Source organism: Eulemur rufifrons, chromosome 7, assembly GCF_041146395.1.
Source record: "Eulemur rufifrons isolate Redbay chromosome 7, OSU_ERuf_1, whole genome shotgun sequence".
In the NCBI taxonomy this organism is placed as follows: domain Eukaryota; kingdom Metazoa; phylum Chordata; class Mammalia; order Primates; family Lemuridae; genus Eulemur; species Eulemur rufifrons.
This window is the reverse complement of record NC_090989.1, coordinates 67,271,269-67,287,863: the sequence shown is the minus strand read 5'-3', so window position 1 is coordinate 67,287,863 and position 16,595 is coordinate 67,271,269. Positions and strand designations below refer to the sequence as shown.

The 16,595-nt window shown below is 45.4% G+C and overlaps 1 protein-coding gene across 1 annotated transcript in view; it reads left to right on the top strand.

The window, feature by feature from the left end:
- Window positions 1-5,305: 5,305 nt before the first annotated feature.
- SLC12A8 (solute carrier family 12 member 8) overlaps window positions 5,306-16,595 on the top strand; it is a 130,392-nt gene continuing 119,102 nt past the window's right edge. The window contains exons 1-2 of the mRNA XM_069471981.1: window positions 5,306-5,399; window positions 5,907-6,001. Coding sequence (XP_069328082.1) covers window positions 5,306-5,399; window positions 5,907-6,001 — 189 coding nt within the window. The remainder of the gene's footprint in view (window positions 5,400-5,906; window positions 6,002-16,595) is intronic.

Below are 16,595 nucleotides of genomic sequence, written 5' to 3'. Positions count from 1 at the left end.
GGTGGCTGATAGAGGGAGAAGGACTTTTCTCTTGCCAGAGGGCAAACCCCCAGAGTCAACAAATGGCTTAGATCCTGGAGGAGAACCTGCTTGACAGGGGCTGGGGACACCTGACAGCAGGGCAGTGGCGGCCCCTCCCTTTCCGCTCAGCCCTGCCTGGGACCAGAGCAACAGGCTGGTCTCTGTGGGGTCCTGCCCCTCCTCCGCAGGAGCCCTCAGACTGTGTGAGGGGCTCATATTGACTCAGGTTTGCATCTCTTGACTCACCCCTTCCAACACCAGCAATGCCTGGCAGCCCTTTGGACAGACTTCCCTCACGGATCTGGGCTCCTGGAAGCACACTTCAAAGTCCAGGAAAACCTTTTTTTGTCTTCTCTCTTCACCTGGATTCAGGAGGCTGCATTGTGTAGAGGAGAGAGCCTGGTATTAGAACCAGACCTAGATTCAATCCTGGTTCTACCCTCAGAGCTAGCAAACCTTTCTGAGTGTGTGCAAAATTCCTGTAATTTTTTTAGAAATAGGCAGGCACGCCCTAGGGGAGTGCATCACAATGACCAACTAAAAAAATTGTATATGTACCGTATATATAATTACTATATATATACGTAGTAAGTTACCTGTGCTCCCTCAGTGATGTACTCGCACTCTCTTCTTGTCATTGACAACGGTAACTACAGTAAGACACCACTACTACCAAGCTGATTCTATCTCTCAGGTGTTTTGCAGAGGCGGGAAACCCTGCTGGGCTAGAAATTTCATCATTTTCAACCTTGGCTGTGTTAGAACCACCTGAGGAGTTTAAAGAAAATACTGATGCCCAGGCCCCACCCCAGACCAATTAAGCAAGACAGAATCTCTGGGGGCAGGTCCTGCAGGTATTGGTACTTTCTGAAACCACCCCTAGGTGATGGTAAAGTTTAGCCAGGGGTTGTAAAGTACACACCAGACCAGCTGACCCACCTCTCGAGGCACTTCTGGTTCGGGTTCTAGGGCCTAGGCTTTGAGATATGTTGTACACCACGATCTTCAATCTGCTTTCACATTCCTATTCCAGTTGACTCTGTGTAAGCTCTGGTCCCTCCCCAGGTTCAGACTTTCTGACAAATGAGGCCATCTTTCAAGCCATGGTTTCTTTGCCTTCACACAGAAGGCAATTCTCAGCTCCGACCGTGGAAGGAAAGAGAAGAAGGAGCTTCTGTCTGTGACTGAGCCGGGTAGGACCCACAGAGCAACAGGCTCGTTGTGTGCTTCAACTTGAGATTGAGTTGTTACTGAATAGGAAAACAAGGTGACTTCAATAACAATATTATTCTTTACATAACTGGGCTGCAGTAACAGCAAATTCAATGAAATGAATAAAAATACTTTGAGAGGAAGCAGAACATTTTTTACCTTGGTTGGATGCACTGTGTCTTTGCTATCTAATGATGCACAACAAATTACCCTAAAACTTAGTGGCTTAAAACAACAATTTATTCTCTCTCGTGGTTTCTGTGGGTCAGGAATTCAGACGGAGCCCAGCAAGCACAGCTTTTCTCTGCTCCTACAGTATCTGTAACCTCAGCTGGAGGCTGGAATCATCTGAAGGCTCGTTTCACTCTCATGTCTGGCGGTCGATACTGGCTGTGAACTAGAACACCCACAGGTGGCCTGGACTTCCTCACAACATGGTGGCTGAATCCTAAGGGTAAGTGGGCTGAGAGTGAGGAAGCCAGGCAGACTTCCTATTGCCTTTATGGCCTAGCCTAGGAAGTCAAGCAGTGTCATTTTTTTCATTTGTATGGGTGGAGGCACTTAAAAAGGTCCACCGAGGCTCAAGGGGAGGGAACATACACTCCTTTTCCTTTTGAGGGAATCTCAACATCATATTATAAGAAGAGCATATGAGATGGGATATTAGTGCAGCTATCTTTGGAAAATACAATCTGCCCCACACTGTCTTTTTAATTTTCTTACTCATTTCCCCCCACCCTAGACTCCCAAGTAACATATGCTCATTGTAAGAAACAAAGTCAATAAAAATTGAGAATTTATACACCAAAGTGGGTTTCTTCTTCCACTTTACTATCTGAATCCCATTCCCTAGACATAACCACTATTAACAGATTGATGGGTATTTTTCTATACAAACTATATACATATATAAATATATACTGCTTTTTTAAAAATGATAGCACTACACATTATTCTGTAACTTGCTGTTTTTATTTATTATTATATGATGAACAGAGTTCCATAGTATACAGATGGAAACACCTAATTCTTTCTAGGGCTGGCCGTCATAGTGTGGCTACAATAACTTATTTAAGTGGTCTTCTGTTGATGGACATTTTGGTTGTTATCCTTTATTTTTTAACTATTACAAACTAATGATGCAATGAACATCCTTACACTGGTCATATAGGGTAATATCTTAAAAATGGAAATATTTTGTTCAAAGGATATGCAGGATACTATTTTTAAACACAAGAGTGGGTTTAAGGTTAGTGCCATTGTTGTAAGATAAATCTACATTAAGCAGGATACACATTTTTCTTTGCAAATGGGCAAAACCTGCAAGAAAATGTTTGTTCTTAGGTTTAGAAGATGCTTATAAGCTTTGAAGGGAACTTCTCATTTATTTAGAAAATGATGAGTGGCAGGAAGTAGGTGGTTATGAAGAGAGGGGTGCATTTCCTTTTCTTTTTTTTTTTCTTTGCAGTTATTTCTTTTTTTATTATTATTTCAGCATATTATGGGGGCATTTCCTTTTCTAATGTTTTTAACTCAGGCTGATATGGGATTGAATGTGGATTCTTCAAAGTTCACAGTGATGCTCAGAAGGTCATCAAAAGGTGATAGCAAACAGGAAACCAACTTGAGGGGGAAAAAAAGGTGTCATGTATGACCCAAAAGTGAATAAAACAGATGACTCTACTGGCCATACAGGTGAATAAATGGACATATAGTCCGCCCTCCATATCCATAGGTTCTGCTTCTGTGGCGTCAACCAACCTTGGATCAAAAATATTTGGGAAAAAATGGATGGTTGTGCCTGTACTGCACATGTACAAACTTTTTTCGTGGCATTATTCCATAAACAATATAGTATAACAACTCTGTACATAGCATTTACATTGTATTAGGTATTATAAATAATCTAGGTATGATTTAAAGGACATGGGAGGTGTGCATAGGTTATATGCAAATACTATGCCATGTTATATAAGGGACTTGAGCATCTCTAGATTTTGGTATCCAGGGGGGTGGATTCCAATAACATGAACGTGTCATCCTGTCCACCTATCCATCCTTTGTTCACAGATGGCTAATCTGTAATTTATTCTGGGGTCCTTCCCTCTTGCAGAGATGGGTTATTAAAAACTTTGCCAGGAATGAAGTTCTGATACATGCTGCAACATGGATGAATCTTGAGGACATTGTGTTAAGTGAAATGAGCCAAGCACAAAAGGACAAATATTATATGATTCCACTTTACATAAAATATCTAAAATAGGTACATTCATAGAGATAGTAGATTAGAGGTGGGCTGGGGGTAGGAAAGATGGGGAGTTATTCCTTAATGTTTTCTGTTTGGGGTGATGAAAGTTTTAGAACTAGATAGTGGTGACGGTTGTACAACATTGTGAATGTGATTAATGCCACTGAATTGTATGCCTAAAAATGGTAAAAATAGCAAATTTTATGTTATGTATCTACACACACACAGCTTCTTTGCTGGAGCAGAAGAGAAAGGTTAGGGCTCTGTCAGTGTTCCCATGGCTTTGCCTTCCCTTTTGTTTTTAAAAGAACAACCTCTATTTTTAGAGATTTTCACACAAAGGCTTGTGGGTGTGGGAAGTACTCCCAGCTGCCCTCCTCTTTCTCAGAAGCCCACATGGAAGCCTAGCAAGTTATTTAAGGTTTAGGAAATATGCCAGATTGGAAATGGAGATAATTTAATCTCTCTGTATGTTAATTTAGTTTTTTCTCCAACATGAGGCCCTGGAAACCTTACTTCACCCCTAGGAAAGGTGGTTCTGGGTCTCGTGGAAGGTGGTGAGGGTAATTCCCCCCTACGCAGCATGCTTGGGAGCACTTTCTCGACAAAAGCAGCTCTGCTCCCTGAGAGTTTGGGGGTCACCTGGTCCAGCAGCCATTCACACTGGTGCGCAGAGTCTCAATCTGCGTGTCCAGGCGCTTCTCCTGCACCTGCCCAGGGGGCCGCGGCCTTTCCCGCACCTGGCTTTCTCGCTCTGTGTTCAGTGTTGGACACCAATACTTAGAAGGAGCGGCAGTGGGTGGGTTCCTGTCTCTGGCCCCTTAATCCCAGGGCTGGGCACCTCAGCGGGTTGCATTGTCGAGGGGGTAGCGGCAGTGGCTGGCCAGAGCCTGTGGGCTTGCGGACCTACCCGCCTCTGTCATCCCCCCATGCCTATCCTGCCTAGCCGGGTTAAGATTCTCATCCCTTTCTCCTGGACCTGTCGGGGGTCTGGGAGCGCCCAGCCTCCCTGGGCGGCGGTAGGGGTGCGGGCCCGACACTTGGGGAGGGGAGGTGTCCGCAGCCTCTCCTTCTCCACCTGATGGGTGCTGGCGTGGCTGGGGTGCCCGAGCTGGGGCGGGAACACCTCGCTGCCCAGAGAAGGTCAGCCACGTGGCGGCGGGGCGGGGACAGGGCGGGCCCTGCGCTGGGAGCTCGCTGTCCCGGAGCAGGTGAGGACGGACGGGATGGGGGCTGAGGAGAGGGGGTAGGGGGGTCTCAGGGGCCGTTCCTGTCCTCGGGAGGAGCTTTGGCCTGCATTAGGGGTCAGGCTTGGTGTCTGTCACCTTTGTCCCCCACCGGGCTCAGGTAGATCCTCCGCTGGGCTGCTCACCTGGCGCGCCCGCACTCTGAACGGCTCTCCCCCGAGGTCGGAGCACTTGGGATGCGCGTTGTGTCTTCGTGGGGTGCTGAGGGGCCTGGGTCCCCGCGTGGCCGGGAGCGGTGTCTGCGGTGGGGAAGGGTGGCCGCAGTAGGTCTGAGGTCCCGCGGGCTGCAGCGGCAGGCGCGGCTCTGGGAGCGCGGGACTTACCGGCCTTCTAGCCACCACCCATCACCCGGCTTTTGCCAGGACCGCAACCCGCCAAGTCCCGCAGTCTCCCTGGCTTCTCTCTGGGCAAACCCTGTTCCCCAACCGCCAACTCTTTCTTTGAAGACCCTCAGTGCGCTCTCCGTTCCTTGCCATCGCTGGCTACTGTCATGGGTCATGTTCCTCCCATATGACCATGAGCTCTGCCTCCTGTCCCCTTGTCTCTTCCTCCCCTTTCCTCTACCTTCCAAAATGTCATGAGCCCATCCACGTTCCAGCACTATGGTGGGGACAGGGGTCACACAGATCAGAGGACAAGGTCCCTGCTGCTGCACGGGAAGAAGACTGCTGGTGGGTTCCAGACCTGGCCCTAACAATGATGCTCCCACTGTTTTCTCACCCACCCCCTTCATTCCCCTATACTTTTCTGCCCTGTTCCACAGGGGCTCCCAAGACAGCCCCTACTCTCCCCTCTGCTCATGTCCGGTTGACATTCACTCACCGTCTGCAGCCAGTTCTAGTGAGCCGATGGTGAGCTTGCCTGGACCAAGGGGTCCGGAAGGCATGCAAGGGTAGGACAGGAGTGTAAACTGCGTCCTCAGGGATGGACAGCTGGCTCTGACCCTCACACGTTGAACTCAGGAAGAAAGAGAGCTGGGAGTGGCTGTGGCTCAGGCAGCCAGATTTGAGCACAGGTGGGCTCTGAGGGATGAGTGGCGTCTATTTGAGTACCAAAGAGGTGACCGGGCTGAGTTTCTAGAAGAGGTAGACAAGGCCTTGCCTGGTGTAGAGGAAGGTGGACAGTGAGGAGAGAAGAACGGAAGAGACAGCCTGACCGAGGTGCTGTTTGCCTTCCAGGGGGGTCTCCCCATCCAGACCACCGGGACCCCGTTTGCACAAGACTGGCCCAGATGTCTCAGGTGCAGGAACTCTTCCACGAGGCAGCCCAGCAGGTAAGCTGGGAGACGTGGGGGTCTAGGGTGAGCTACCAGAAACCTATGACAAGGGGTCACCAGACAGGGAGCTGTGTGGAGGGAAACATTATAGTGTGCTATTTAAAAGGATCTCTGAACTTTATTTTGGTATTCCAGTTTAACTGAGAAAATATTACAATCAACTCTTAACCATCTGTGTACAGAAAATCTTCTTTGGCATTATTTGCAATGGATTTTGACTCCTGGGCTTCCCCCTACCCCCCACGCCATCATTGGAGGTCTCCATCAACAGAGTGAGGACCCAGATAATATGAACTGTTTTTAATACTGAATCAAACCAACGTAAGAAGGTGACTTTATTTCTGAAAAACTCACATGTACTGAAGCCAGATGGATTTCTGGATTCCCTGACATTTGCCAGGTTTTTTTCCCCTTTCTTTTTCTTTATCCTCTCCCTATTGATCGTTAGTGATAGTAAATATTCAACATGTAGGCATGGAATTGAGGGGGATCGCCCCAGAAAGAGAGAGTTCATTCCTTAAGAAACAAAAAACTGTACTTAGGTGTTTATCAGGAAACTATTTGTGCCCAGGGTCTTTGCCTTCAACTTGAAATTTCACCGCCCCTTGGATTTCCCTCCTGCTTTGCAGAGAGGGGCAGGGGATTGCCCGGCATTATGTAATAACAGGGCGAATGAGCCCCTCACGAGGGGAGAGAACCAGCTCCAGGCCTCACGCTCTAGCAAGAGAGCAGGGTCCAGAAGTGTCCTGAGCCAGGGGGCAGAAGAGGGTGAGGAAGTCGGGATCTAGGCTTGGTGAGGGAGTCCAAACTGGCAGTTACCCCCTTTTTGTGCACACAGGTAACATGTGAAAAATGCAGCACAGTGGCTGGCAGGTGTTAAGTGCTCGGTAAAAAGTACTGCCCCTCCTTCCCCTGCAGGCCCAGGGCCGCGTTCCTGCCCCTCAGTTCTTAGCCTCTCACACCCAGCCCTGGAAGGATTCAGGCTGCTTAGACACGAGTGGCTGGAAACTCAGAGCAGCTCCTCAGAGATATTTCAGGACTCTTTCCCAGAGCTGTTCGCTCCCAGGTGACAAGGCCTGGGGCCACGCTGTCAATGTGGGTGGGGACCCTCAGAGATCTAGATTTGTCAGGGGTCTCACGTTTAGTTGGAGCAGTCTCTTGCTTGCTTCCCATGTGTTTTGTTTGGGTGTGTGAGACTGTACGTGGGTGTTTATGCCCTCAGCATGTGTTTGTGCACGACTCCTAAGTAGTGGGCACGGCATTAAGCATGAAAAAGAAACCCAGGTGGAAAATGTGAGGCCCTCGGGATTCCGAGAGGAGAGACAAGTAAAGACATTCTGGCTTCTCCTCTGTGAGAAGAATCTGTTCCTCTCTCCCCTGTTTAAAACCTTCAGTGGCCCCTCATGTCCACCACCCAGGGTTCAAACTGTCTCACCTCAGCCCTGCACGGTCTGACCCTGCCTGAGTGTCCAGTCTGGTTTCCTGCATCTTCCTCTTCCTGGCAAGACTTCCGGCCAAACCACACCGTTGCCAAGTGCTTGTCCTTCCCTGGGCTTTGCTGATACTTCTCACTTGACTGATGTGTTACTGAAACCCTCCCAGTACCTAAGGCAGTGCCTGGCATTTAAGTGGCATTTAGTTGGCAGACCACATGAGCAGACAGTAGGCAACTCCAGTGTAAGTCAAATTGGCAGAAGTGCCCTAAGAGGGTTGATTTTTAAAATGTAAGGCATACAAAGGCCTCTGTGTCACCTCCTTCTCTCTCAACATCTGAACGTTGAGGGGTTGGACAATGTCCACTGTCAAGTGGCAAGGCCTTTGGTGTCACTATCTAGGCACAATTTGCAGTCCATCCATTTCTCTCTCTCCCCGCAGTTTCCTGTCAGCTGTGCCATTTCTTGATTAGATTATTCATACCCTCTTAACTTCTTTCTCCACATTGCTACTAAGATTCTTTTATAAAGCAAAAAAACTGCTGTGCTTAAAGCCCTTCCATAGCTTCTCATCACCTTCAGCATTCAGTTCAAACTCCTCATCTTGGTCCCCAAGGCCCTCTGTGACCTGGCCGACCTCTCCTGTGCCTGCAGCATCCTGTACCACTGCATTTAACATGCGGCACCGACACGAGCTGTTCCCTTCCTATCTCCATTAGGGCTGTGAACTCCTTACGTTCAGGGGCACGTCTTGTTTATATACCTGGCATAGTATAGAACATGCTCAGTGGATGTTGGTCCTACTGAACTGAACTCGCCTGGCTAGGGGTTGGGGGAGCTGCCATTTGCATGAAGTCTTTCAGTGTTGGTGGAAGAGGGACATATGGTGAACTTGGGAAGCATATCCCAGGTGGGAGGGTAAGAAAATGATGATAGCTCACAATAGTGGGCATTTACTGTATACTAAGCACTTAATATGCATCACCTCCTTTAATCTTCACAGCGATATTCTGAGGTAGGTATGACTACTTCAGTTTGACAGATGAACTGGAGCACCTTGAACCCAGGTGTGTTTCATGTCAAGGCCCGAGCTTTAATGCTTTTTGCTATATGTTTCCTGATCCAAGGGTTTAAGCAAAGCCTCCCGGATGGCAAGGCAAGGGCCCGTGTGGGAGGACTGGGGGTGGGGGGGCTAATGTGTTTGAAGCTGAACTTGAGGAGTAGCTGACCCTCAAGAAATTTCCTGTGAACCTTTTTTTAACCTTTACTCCAGTCTTAGGGAGTCAGGAATTCTGCTAAGAGCTTTGAGGCCTGCAGAACACGGGATTAAGTAGGCAGTGCCCAGTGGGAAGACAGGCTAGTGGGTGTCATGCCAAACCCTGCAGTCTTGACCTGCTCTTCTCTTGGTCACTATGACTGGAAAGCAGCTCACAGGAAGTTTGGCAAGAGTGGAGATGCTTGTAGGTTAGGTGGGGAGGTGAGTGAATGGATTCTTGGATTGTCTTTAATCATTTTTGGATCAGATGGGTAACCCTCTGTGTGTGTGTGTGTGTGTGTGTAGGTTGGTCAGTAATAAATGGACTAGCTCAGAAGGGGCCGAGGGTTAATGGTGTGGTGATCAAGGGTACACGTGTACAAGTGCTGTCTGGGTTCAAGTACTGGCTCTAACACTTTGTGAACTTGAGCAAGTCACTCAGCCTTGCTAAGCCTCCAACTCCTCATCTATAGAATGATTGAACCTACTGTAGAGAATTTAGAAGATTAAAAGCGATGTTAATAATTCTTGTAAATAGTATCATGCTTGCTTGGTTCATAGTAAGAATTCAGTAAATGTTGGCTCATAATAAAACTAGGTGGGGACTATGTATTTAGCCCATGGGGTTGACGTATAGGTGATCAGAAGGATCGGCTGGCAAATAAATGCATGACTCAGCGCAGGAAGTCAGGGAGAAGAGCCAAGGCAGGAGTCGCAAATCCAGACTCATAGCACTGGCCAACACCAGCGTGGGGGACATTGTTCCAGAGAACCTGCTAGGTGGACAATCCATCAAGCAGCGTGGATGCCGTCTAGGCCTAGGTGGATCTGGAGTGGTTTGGGAATGTGTGTGCATGCATTTGAGGACCTACTGAACTGCCGGCCACTTGGGTCTTGTTCCAGGAGCCTCTGTCCTGAGGCACTTTGTTAAGTGTGGTTTAATAGTAGATTGGAACCTGGGGTCCCAAATTCTGACTGTGCCACTAGATAGGCTGGGCCCTTGGGCAAGTAACTCAAGGGCTCCCAGTGTGTTTCCACCACTGTGAGGTGGGGTGAGTGTACCTGGTTTTCAGGGTTTTTATGAGCTTAGATGAGATACCCTATGTGGAAGGGCCTGGCCCAGTGCCTGTCACCTGATGAGCACTAAATAAAATGCATGTTCGATGATTAGGGGAAGCAAACTTCACAGCGAAACCCAGTGGAGCGGGCTGTTGGTGACAGCTGGGGCTGGAGAATAAGGAGCAGCTGGTGCCAGAAGGAGGTGACTGGAAGGGTAACGGGCCTCAGATCCGTGGGTGTCTCTGCCAGGTACTGGACAGAGAGGCCTTTAGCCAACGTGGTGTTTCACGAAGATCAGGTTGGCAGGAGAAAGCAGATAGCTTAAGACAGGAAGAGAGAGCAAGTAGACAAGCTGTGTGAGGTCTGAAGTGCAGCACAATCGAATGCTTTTAGCATTGGGAATAGGGAGGAAATTGAGTTCCATTTACCAGGGATCTATGGAGTGCCGGTTCTTGCCTGGAGATATTAAAACAAACATGAAAAGTACAGAAATCTCTTCGTTCTTATGGAATAAGGAATGCCTCCCGCTAATCTGAGGCTTCCGTCTCCCTTCTCTCAGGGTTGCATGGTCTCAAGAGAAACTTAAGAGGGAAGCTGTGTCATGCTGTGGCATGAGAACGAGTCACCAAAAGCTGCAGATTAACTAGTACACATGCTGTAACTGGTACACGCCCTGTAACTAGTACACATGATGTGAGCTCTTTCTTCTCCAGAGACTTGCGCTGCAGCAGTGGCGGGGGCAAGAGGACCCTTTTCTAGGAGGTCTGTGAGCCCGTGTCTGGCTGGCCTGAGCTAATCACCCCTCGGGAAAAGCCACTGCAGACCCAGGGAGCAGACGCCCCACCAGCACTGCGGGGTCTGGCCCAAGTGTAGGAGGAGGTGTGTCCCGGTCCCGAGGCCAGCCTGGGTGCCAGGGTGTGACCCGCTCCTTGTCTCCCTGCGCAGTGTCCCAGCACTGCTTGGCTTCCTGCTCTTCGCTTCTCTGTCCTCTCCACCTTTGCTCTCTTTCTCTCTTTTCCTCCTCAGTTCAGTGGCTTACCTAGGTCAGCCTGGGGTGGTAAGAGAAAGAGTCCCGTCAAGTTTTGGGGCAATGGTGACTAAGGAGGTAGCACCAGCAAGAGAGGCAGATAGAGCCAAACATGTCAGGAGACAGAGGGGACCTCAGAGATCCTCTGGCCCAGTCCCCTTGCTCAGCTTGTCAGGGAACCAGCCCAGAGACCTGATCTCCAGCAGTAGTGGGTCCACGAGGACTCAAGTGTTGAATGACTTGCCCAAAGACACACGCAAAGAGCCGCAGAGCCAGGCTAGAACCAAGTCTACTGACCCTACAATGCAGGGCTGCCTTGATCTTAGCACAGCCAATCTGTACGCTGTAACGTAACTTTGAGTAGTGGTGTCAGGCTTCACTGCAAAAGCTTTGCTCTTACTTTCTGAGTGCTCATTAACCAGTGCACAGTTAAGAGCCGACTTGTATTTTTACTACACATTTTCCAGGACTGTTTTAGAGTCTTTCAAAGGCAAATATGCAAAGTGAGCCTTGGCAGCCACATGTAGGCAATAGCATGTTGCTTTATTAGTATGTGGAGGAATGAATGCAACTGAGGAGAAAGGAAAAGGGAACTTAAGACAAGGTGGCCTTGTGAGCCCCTCCTTTTACGGGTAAGGACAGTGGGGCCCAGGTGGTTGGGTGGAAGAGCAGGGCTCACAGCACACAGAGGGTTCCCAGGGCCATGACCACCCCACCTACCCAGTTTTTGCAGGGCACAAAGCTTATGCAATTTTTTAGGGACTCTCTTTAGTAAAAAGGATACAAATTGCAAATACAAAGTTAGGTATAATCTTTGCAAGGGACACAGTGCGAGTGAAGGGTCTTGAAACTTAAGCTATCAGCTTATCATAAAACTACCAAATGGACAGAACCAGCTTTTAGAGACACGAAGGAAAAGAGGCTTTTGCATGGGAGAGGAGAAATGGCAGATATTGTTCTCAAGACTGAGATGCGTCTGAGGCATTTCATGTAGACGCTGACATTCTTTTCTTCTCTTTCTCCTCTTTCCCCCTGTCATTTTGTAGCCCTGTTTGTTACTTTGCCTGAAAATGACAATTGGGCCCAGAATGCTGCATATTTGTAAAATGGAATGAAGTGTCCTTCACTGGAATGAATTAGGTGGGATTCTGTGTCTCATCTGTATCTTCAGGATTTTAATTTATGGAGGTGACTAAGTAACGACATGGAGAAGTCAATGCCACCCAAAGAAGATTTTTATTACTTACATTTACTGAGAGAAGAGAACACACTATGCCACGCAGGGCCGCAGGGAAGCACCAGAGTTGGTCAGGTGGCTGAAGACAGGCACGAGGGGAAGCCTAGGCCAAAGCCTTTACTGGGGTTTCTGCAGCAAAGGCGAGGCAGTGTGAGTAAACAGCTTAGGCCTGGCTAGTTTGAATAATTCTCGCGGGCTCTGGTTTGCAGGGGCGACCTCCAGTTGCCTGGTACCTGGAATGATGGAAGTCAGGGGAAATACTGGCTTGGTGTGTGAGTTAGATAAGGAGGAGGTTGGAGGTATAGACTCAGAATTGGTGGGTTTGCATATGAAAGGTGTGTTCCTGGCTGAGCCTTTTGCTATCTCTAAGAGTTGGCTAGCCCTGGGACGGTCAGTTTTTCCCAGGCCAGCAAGATTTTTTAAAATTTTCTATTGATACATAATAATCGTACATATTTATGGGGCACATGTGATATTTTGATAAAATCATACAATGTGTAATGATCAAATCAGGGTATTTAGCATATCCATCACCTCAAACATTTATCGTTTCTTGTGTTAGGAACATTTCAAATCTTCTCTTTTAGCTATTTTGAAATAGATAATAAATTATTGTTAACTATAGTCACTCTACTGTCTTATCGGACACTAAAACTAATTCCTTCTATCTAATGGTATGTTCATACCCATTAACCAACACCTCTTTATCTCCCCCTCCCCTTCCCAGCCTCAGGTAACCATCATTCTATTCTCTACCTCCATGAGAGTTTTTAGCTCCCACATATGAGTGAGACATGTGATATTTGTCTTTCTGCATCTGGCTTATTTCACTCAACATAATGACCTCCCCACTGGGCATGATGGCTCACATCTGTAATCCTAGCACTCTGGGAGGCCGAGGCAAGAGGATTGCTTGAGCTCAGGAGTTCAAGACCAGCCTAGGCAAGAGCAAGACTCATTTCTATTAAAAATAGAAAAATTAGTTGGGCATTATGGCATGTGCCTGTAGTGCCAGCTACTTGGGGGGCTGAGGCAGGAGGATCGCTTGAGCCCAGGAGTTGGAGGCTGCAGTGAGCTACGATGACACCACCGCACTCTATCCAGGGCAACAGAGTGAGAATCTGTCTCAAAAAAAAATAAAAAGAAATTGAATCTCCCTCCTCACGCCCCCCTTTCATACATATATAAAAAAATGACACGATTCCATCCATGTTGCTGCAAATGACAAGATTTCATTCTTTTTATGGCTGAATAGTATTTCATTGTGTATACATATCATATCTTCTTTATTCATCACTCATTGATGGACACTTAGGTTGAATCCATATCTTGGCTATTGTCAATAGTGCTGCAATAAAAATGGGGGTGTAGGTATCCCACTGATACACTGATTTCCTTTCCTTTCAATAAATACCCAGTAATGAGATTGCTGAATTTTATGGTAATTCTATTTTTAGTTTTTTGAGAAACCTTCATTCTGTTTTCCATAATGGTTGCACTAATTTACATTCCCACCAAAGAGTATGAGTTCCCCTTTCTCCACATCCTCGCCAGCATTTGTTATTTTTTGGCTTTTTGATACTAGACATTTTAATTGTGATGAGATGATATCTCATTTTGGTTTTGATTTGTATTTCCCTGATGATTAGTCATGTTGAGCAGTTTTTCATATACCTGTTGGCCATTTATATATCTCGTCTTGAGAAATGTCTATTTGGATCCTTTGCACACTTTTAATGGGATTATTTGTGTTTTTGCTTTCAAGTTGAGTTCCTTGTATATTCTGGATATTAGTCCCTTGTTGAATGAACAGTTCGCAAATATTTTCTCCCATTCTACAGGTCTTCACTCTATTGATTGTTTCCTTTGCTGTGCAGAAGCTTTTGACCTTGATGTAATTCCATTTGTCTATTTTTGTTTTTGTCACCTATGCCTTTCAAGTCTTAACCCTAAAATCTTTTCCCAGACCAACATTCTGAAGCATTTCTCCTATGTTTTTTTCTAGTAGTGTTGTAGTTTCAGGTTTTACGTTTAAGTCTTCAATCTATTTTGGGTTGACTTTTGTGTGTGGTGAGAGATAGGAGTCTAGTTTTATTCTTCTACATGTGGATATTCAGTTTTCCCAGCACCATTTAGTGAAGAGGGTGTCCTTTCCCCTGTGTTCTTGGTGCCTTTGACAAAAATCAGTTGACTGTAAATACATGGATTTATTTCTGGGTTCTCTATTCTGTTCCATTGATCTACATATCTCTTTTTATACCAATACCATGCTGTTTTGGTTACTATAGTTTTACAGTATATTTTGAAGTCAGGTAGTGCGATGCCTCCAACTTTGTTCCTTTTTTCTCAGTATTTCTTTGGCTATTTGGTGTCTTTTTTGGTTCCATATGAATTTTAGGATTGTTTTTTCTATTTCAGTGAAGGATGTCATTGGTATATTGTTAGGAATTGTATTGAATCTGTAGATTGCTTTAGGTAGTATGGTCATTTTAACAATATTAATTCTTCTGATCCATGAGCATGAAATGTCTTTCCATTTGTGTCTTCTTCAATCAAGTTCCTTCATTAGTGTTTTGTAGTTTTCATTGTAAAGGTCTTTCACCTCCTTGGCCAGCAAGATCTTATAGTTGTCATAACATCATAAGATACAGAAATAAAAATACAGGGAGTGGTGGCTCATGCCTGTAATCCCAGTGTTTGGGAGGCTAAGGGGAGAGGATTGTTTGAGCCCATGAGTTTGAGACCAGCCTGGGCAACATAGCAAGACCCTGTCTCTAAAAAATTGTTTTTAAAAAACTTAGCCAGGCATGGTGGCACGTGCCTGTAGTCCTAGTTACTCAGAGGGCTGAGGCGGGAGGATTGCTTGAGCTCGAGAGTTCAAGTGAGCTAATGATCATACCACTGCACTCCAGCCTAGGTGATAGAGTAATACCCTGTATGTAAAAAAAAAAAAAAAAAAAACCAAGAAAAAGTTATTGATACATTTTGCCTAGCTATGAGTAGATGGACTAGGTAACTTCAAAACATCTTACTGCTATAAAGTACATTCCATCTGTGGCCAGATATAGAAAAAAATGCTATCTTTTCCATCATTTAATAGTTTGGGGTTTGCAAGGAGAATCCGAGATGCTGTATTAATGACTCTGAAGTACTATTCTTGTAATTTAAGCAAGAAGCCACTAGGTGGTGCTTATACTCTGGTCTGGCCTGATTGAACATCCTGCCTTCTTATAAGGGTGGATGGCTGAGTTTTAGCTTACTTTCCATTCATTTGTATTTTCTCTGACCACAATACAGCTCTTCAGGATAATAGTTTAAACACTAGATAGTTCTATGTTCATAGGACAATATCAATTAATTGTAATAAGATTTAAAGAAACATGCATACTTGAGTATGATTTAATTTAATAATTCTTTTTGCCCTTCAATAATTATCAAGTATAATTTAATTCCTAAAGTTGTTTTTTTTCTTCCTGAGTTTTAACGCCTTATTCAAAAGACGTGGTTGCAGTGATGGTGGTGGGCTTTAGAATAGCTTGATGTGAGATGTCTTTAGAGGCAGCAGCTTTTCAGCCTGCGATGCATTTCTCAAAGGATCATGCTTTAGCATTGCCGCTTCTCAGGAGACTTTTCCTTTGTTTGTTTTTGTTTTTATATGAATGTTTTCTTGCCCACATCAATAGGCAGAAAGAAAGAGAAAAAAGATAGTCGGGTAAAAACAACTCATCTGTGTAAAATTTCTATGATTTTTTCCCCCTAATCTGTAAGTAGCTTGTGAATCATGTCCCTGGTTGCTGTCACTGATTACAGGGTTTAGGTGCTTACTGATTAACTTGAAGCAATGGTGGCCTAGCAACCCTCACTAAGCCAAAAATAGTTATGCTCCTGCTCTAACATAAATCGTAGTGTTCGTTGAATTTAACTTAAAAGAAAACAGAAAGCCATGACTCGTTTTGAGTCACTTTCCTTTTTAATTTTAGGCAGTTATCAGTAAAGCACAACACAAAGCAAAAGCAAATTATAAATTTTCTTAAACACAAATTTTGAGGCATGCATTTATGTTACAAAAGGATTCACCATCTTTAAGTATTCCATTCATTCAATACATTTAAAAATGTGATTCAAATCACAGGAATTCATCCACTGAATAAAATGACATACAACTATAAGCAGGACTTTTAACTCTAGGTTAGCAAAAAAGCTCATTCTATTTTTTAAATATTTATAATAATGTAATTTTTTCTTTAAATAAAAAATAAGTTACTACTTTTTATCATAGACGTACCACATGCATGGAGTAAAAAGGATTCACACAATGCAGGAGGATATAAAAGGAAAAGCCGTCTTTCCCTCTTCCTTCACCCCCATTCTTTAGAGGCAGGCATTGCTAATGGTCTCTGTTTGTCATTTCGTCTAATTTTTATCATTATAATTTTACATAATGTACTTATTCCTCCACTTCTTGCTTATCAACTTCTTATCACTTTGCTTATTGTTTCCTGATATGAAAAATAGGACATTCGTACACATACATTCCCTTCCATTTCTTTCATTTCATTTCCAATTTTTTGTTAGTTGAA